Consider the following 6,000-nt stretch of genomic DNA (forward strand, 5'->3'; position numbering starts at 1 on the left):
GAATGTCCCGAGGGGATCAAAGTGGGCCCATCTCCATCCCCCCTTGAGGCTTTGATTATTTTTCCAAATTGTGTCTGAGTTAGAAACTTCCCCATCCGGTTTGAAGCATGGCACTCTCAAGGGAGAGTCAGAGGGCCTACGGATTTATTTATTCCAGTGTTTAGGTCTGGAGGCTCCAGGGAAAAGGCAATGGATTGCCAGGCAGCAAAATCATTTTAACACAAGACTAGATATCTTGATGGGCTTCCCTAGTGACACAGCGGTAAAAGATCCAATGCCAATACAGGAGGCCCAGGTTCGATCCTGAGTCGAAAAGATCCCCTGGAGGAGGAAAGTGGCAACCCACTCCAGTATTCTTGCCTGGGAGATCCCATAGACAGAGGAGCCCGGCAGGTTACAGTCCATAGAGTTACAAAAGAGTCCAACAGGACTGACCGACTAAACAACAGCAAGATGTTTTGATGCAGCAGGGCCACTGGGTTTGTCTCCTGACCCCTCTTGCTGCCCAACTTCTCAGTGATCCGCCTCTTCAGCCAGCCCCCGGCCCTCATCAAAGGCCTGGATCCCTGAGGGGCCTACTGCTACAGTCAGCCTGAGACTGGTGCTACTGACCTGGTCAGACGCAGACGGAGTCCCCCGCGCTGAGCCACTTTGCCTCTCGTACGGTTGCTGGGAAACCAGCTGCTTCAACACGCAGTCCTCTCTCACCTTTGCTTCTGCACTTGGCTTTGAAGTTCCCAGGTCTCTGTGTTAACAGAGAAGCAGCCTTTAGGAGCCAGATCTTACCTGAGAAAGTTGCTGTCCCTGGGAGGCAGTGGGAGCTCTGGCCAACGTGCTGACTTGACACACTCACCCGTTGTGGAGCGGTTCCCTAGACCACGGTGATCAGCACGACTGCGGCCTCTTGGAGTGAGTGCAGCTGACTCTACGTGGTCAGAACACTTGCAATCTGTGGTCAGCAAGTTTCAAGGGTACAGTTCCATATCATTAACTCTGGTCGCCGTGCTGTATGGTAGAGCTGTGGAATTCACTGCTCTTATAACTGAAAATGTGTACCCTCACCAGCATCACTCCACTTGCCCCTCCCCTGACGATGACAGTTCTAGTCTCTATCTCTATGACACTGACTTCTCTGTAATGGAACCTTTAAAAAATTCTGAGCCCCAGGCCCACCCCAGAGACTGATCCAGGTGACACGGACCTGGCTTCAGCAGCCATGGGACGAGCGCCTCAGGTGACCTGATGTGCAGCCGGGGATAAGAAAGGTCATGCGTGGTCTAGAAGGGCCCTCGGCCCGTCCACACGTTGGATCAGCTGGGGCACTTCACAGATACAGGAGCCAGGCCGCGCCCCAAAAGACTGGGGTAGACGGAGCCCGTGTGGTGTGCCGCAGGTGAGAAGCACAGCTCAGGAGGATAAGAGGCCAGCCCTGCAGTATGGCCACACTGGCGGTGGGGCAGGCCAAGCCCACTGCCCATTCCTTCTCTTTACTGGACCCAAGAACAGGGAGCTGACCTGATCCCTGGACCAGCGAAGGCAGCAGCCACAGGCCAATGGGCCTGATTAAAGAACCAGATGCGCAGACAGCATGTGGCCTTGGAAAGGGAGAAAGTGCTTCAGACTCTTTCAGAGCTATACTGAGTGTAATGACCCATCCATCTATCATCAGAGACAGGCAGCTGCCCCCCGGGGGTCTCATAGGCACAGGTAGGTTGGTCACCCGGTGCGACCCCCTGGGAACACTGATCCAAACAGTCCCATCTGAGGTTATTGGCACATGGGCCCACTTCCCCTCCTGGCAGGCATGTCGGGCAGAAGCGTTTTTCTGCTTGTCAATAAGGATCCAGCTGAGACTGAAGCTGGTGTTCATTTCCAAAAGCAGGTGTGTGTGTGCAGGGGCGGAGAGGGGGAAACTCTGCCCCAGGTGAGTGCACAGTCTCTTTGAAACTTCTCAGGCGACGTGTTTGAAGTGACAGGCTGACTATGGGGCCACGTTCCGCAGACAAAGGCACTGTCTGGCCTTTGGGGGAGCCGCTTGCAGCCGCCCACCAGCACCGAGGCCTCCCATACCCTCCCTGAGGGCAGGGACTCTTAGAGCGTGACCTCATGTAGGGTATCCTTTCAAGTTTCACTTTCTCCCTGTTTTGTGAGAGCAAGGAGCATCTGAAGCGAAGGTGGGGGCAGGGGTCTTGAAGAGGAGTTGCCAGTTACCCTGGTTGCGGTCCAGCACAAAGATGCTCACGTCATCAGCTAATGTCCCCCAGATTGGGAAATCCTGGGACCAAAGCATAAATGCCCTTTCTCCCCTGAAGCAGAGGTGGTTCATGTGGCTTAATTATACTGTTCAAAAGCGAGGAAACCGCCAAAGACGGGCTGTATCTGGTGATCAAGTGTAATCAGGTTCCAAGTGGGATGATTTCAGGTGTTTTTCGAGGTGCCTGGGGGAGGGGACCAGCAATTTGTGATCCTTCTGCTCATTCCCTGTACAAAACCAGTCATCAGAGTCTGTGGAGCTAGCAGCCTATTTAGGAAGGATGAGATGAGAGAGAGAACTCATTTTGAAAAACTGTAGTCATGCCTATGATGGGGCACCTTCAGTGATTACCCTGCCCCCAACAGCCGCCCCTTGGGATGAACCCAAAACCCCTTCCTGGGTTCCTCATTCACCTTTGACCCAAAGCAGCAGCCACGTGGCCCTGTAAGTGCATCTTACTATGTTAAGAATCAGCAGTAATAAAGCTGCGTGCCAATCCAAGAGACTCAGATTTGATCCCTGGGTCAGGAAGATCCAGGAAATGGCAAGCCACTCCAGTATTTTTGCCTGGAGAATCCCACGGACAGAGGAGCCTGGTAGGTTATAGTCCATGGGGTCGCAGAGAGTCGGACACGACTGAGCGACTGAGCATGCATAACACTCTGTTAAGAGGACGGTCCATAGTCGGCATTGAAACTAACTGCACAGCTAGCTTTGTACAAAATCACGTTTCTGCAAGAAGGAACTGATCTGTTAGGTTTCCACGAAAGAGGAAAAAAGAATTGTCTGTGCGATTCACAAAAACGGTAATGATTGGAGCTCGCCTCAGCCAGTGTCAGCCATGAGCTGACAGCGTCAGGATTTTGAAATTCGAGTGATTTCTTGTAAATATTCTGAAAATAGAAGTATCAGATCCCGAAATAACAAATCCTAGAATGTGGATTGAAAGCTTGCGCAGGTGCTGGTCCGGGATCTGAGAAAGCTGTGCTCAAGAGAAATGAGTTCGCTGCCCCATTAAGAACTGGGATGTGGCTCCCAGGGGGCATCAGACGTTGCCTCCGGTGCCTGTCCCTGTTCTGCCATCTCTACCTGGGCAGCCTGCCAGGAAGACCACAGTCAGGAGGCCCACAGGCTTTACCATTCAGACTGGGACACTTTCGAGAGCGAGCAAGGCTTCAACTATCCATTCCACCAAGATAACAGGCATCAGTCAAGACTGTCCTGGGCAATCCAAGGCACTTAGTATCCACCTCCCCCAGTCCACACGCTCCTCCTCCAGCTCCCCATCACCTGCCACCCCCTCACATCTCCCCTGAGAACCGCTGCTCCCCCTCCACTGCACCCACGTTGGGAACCATTCGTGGCCCCCACTCAGCTCTGCCTCTTGGGGGCCCTTGGGTCCCTGTCTCATCCTCCTCGTTGGACCATGGACTTATCAGAGTCAGGGGCCAGGTCAAGGTACCTGGTAGTTCAGTTCAATTCAGTTGCTCAGTCTTGTCCAACTCTTTGTGACTCCATGAATCACAGCACCCCAGGCCTCCCTGTCCATCACCAACTCCTGGAGTTCACTCAGAGTCGTGTCCATCGAGTCAGTGATGCCATCCAGCCATCTCATCCTCTGTCGTCCCCTTCTCTTCCTGCCCCCAATCCCTCCCAGCATCAGAGTCTTTTCCAATGAGTCAACTCTTCCCATGAGGTGGCCAAAGTACTGGAGTTTCAGCTTTAGCATCGTTCCTTCCAAAGAACACCCAGGACTGATCTCCTTTAGAATGGACTGGTTGGATCTCCTTGTAGTCCAGAGGACTCTCAAGAGTCTTCTCCAACACCACAGTTCAAAAGCATCAATTCTTTGGCACTCAGCTTTCTCTATAGTCCAACTCTCACATCCATACATGACTACTGGAAAAACCATAGCCTTGACTAGACGGACCTTTGTTGGCAAAGTAATGTCTCTGCTTTTCAATATACTATCTAGGTTGGTCATAACTTTCCTTCCGAGGAGTAGGCGCTTAATAACCGCTTGTAAACCGGAAGGAGTCCTGCTGACTGACAGTCAGAGGTAAAGCCAGGCCAGGCATGAAGCCACGTTTATTCATTGATCAAATCATGAAGGCGTATCTCCAGCCTCCCTCCCAATACACCTCTTGGCTTCCCCGCAATTTGCCCTCAGGATGTTGATATAACAGGTGCACTTACACGTGTGGACAAACAGATGTGTTCCAGTTGTCTGGAACTTTCCAAGAAGCCTCACAAGTGTAGATTTCAGAATATTTCTTTCATTGACCTTGTGTGAAATATCAAACTGAATATGTGTGTGGTCCAGGATTGTGATGTCCTAGCTCATTTTTGATTCACCTCCTTCTCAGGTTGATTGCTTCCAATTAAAGCCCTAATTAGGGCTTCTGAGGTGACTCAGCAGTAAAGAATCTGCCTGCCAGTAGAGCAGGCGCAGGTTTAATCCCTGGGTCTGGAAAATCCTCTGGAGAAGGAAACAGCAACCCACTCCAGTATTCTTGCCTGGACAATCCCATGGACAGAGGAGCCTGGCTGGCTACAGTCCATGGGGTCACACAGAGTCAGACTTGACTGAGCACACATTCACGCACAGCATCACTGCTCTCAGAGAAATGGGGCCCGCTGTGGCCGCGCTGATGTGTCCCTTCTGTGTTCCAGGATCAGTACAAGTTCTGCTACGAGGTAGCCCTAGAGTACTTGAATACTGGCTGACAGCGTGCAGAGCCCCGCACACCAACCTTCCATCCTGCACAGCCAGGACGCGTGCCACGGTGTTCATGCCGATGAGATGAAGACAGCTCCATATGCTTATTTTGCTTTGCCTAATTGGCTCTTTTTAAAAAAGAGTCCAAGAAAAAAAAAAGTGTTTATAAAACTGCTTGCACTGCCCGATTCCCACCCACAGCACCCAGTGGTCCAACCCTGTCGTCCTGGGCACCAGCCCCTTCGAGCAGCGCGGACAGATGGTAAATTGAAGAGCACAATTATATTCTTATGAAGGAATTTGTACCTTTGGGGTATTATTTTGTGGCCTGTGAACGTTTGTTATTGTCACAGCTGAGTGTACATTTTCGTTCTGTGGAGAATGCTACCTGGCATTATGATAATATATTATTTTAGTTAATATTTGTATTTTAACATGTCGCATAATATATGTAGCTTTCCAAGACTAACAGATAAACGTATAATGAACCAAGAGATGTTGTATGAGTTGTTGTTTCTATCAGATTTGTATCGTTTCTGAGGGAAAAGCTCGGGAGGCGTTCGGTTTGGGAAGGCGGAGGTCGGCGATCAGGTTCACAGATCTGAAGTTCTTCAGTTCTTCCTGTGTGTTTATATTGTAAATATTTTTGATTTCATCAGATTATTTATTCATTAAAAGAAATTTTTGTGAAGCGCGGTGAGTGACAATCATTTTTATCCAGCTCTGGAAATGATTCGCTGTATGATGCTACCTGTGTGAATTCTCAGCTCAATAAATAAAGACGCGTGAGCAGTGTGGTGTCTGCCTGGTGTCCTGACACCCCGCGGGGCAGCTCTGGTCACTCCTGGCCTCAGGCAGAGAAACCATGGCTGGTCTGCTGGATTGGAGCAGGTGGAGTTAGGATTTCAGAGAGATCTTTTGTCAGGGAGAAATCAAGACCCATCCTGAGCTGCCCCTATGAGCCCCAGAGGCCACCGGCCAGTGAGCTCTGATCTGGCAGGCAGGCTCTGACAGGAGCTCTGGGCTG

General features: G+C 51.0%; 1 protein-coding gene across 3 annotated transcripts in view; it reads left to right on the forward strand.

Moving 5' to 3' along the window:
- Window positions 1-5,735, forward strand: part of PTPRM (protein tyrosine phosphatase receptor type M) — a 657,833-nt gene extending 652,098 nt beyond the window's left edge. For all 3 annotated transcript variants that reach the window (XM_052660546.1, XM_052660547.1, XM_052660548.1), the window contains one exon: window positions 4,928-5,735. In XM_052660546.1, the coding sequence (XP_052516506.1) occupies window positions 4,928-4,981 (54 nt within the window). In that variant the 3' untranslated portion in view covers window positions 4,982-5,735. The remainder of the gene's footprint in view (window positions 1-4,927) is intronic.
- Window positions 5,736-6,000: the final 265 nt, after the last annotated feature.

Source organism: Budorcas taxicolor, chromosome 22, assembly GCF_023091745.1.
Source record: "Budorcas taxicolor isolate Tak-1 chromosome 22, Takin1.1, whole genome shotgun sequence".
Lineage (NCBI taxonomy): Eukaryota > Metazoa > Chordata > Mammalia > Artiodactyla > Bovidae > Budorcas > Budorcas taxicolor.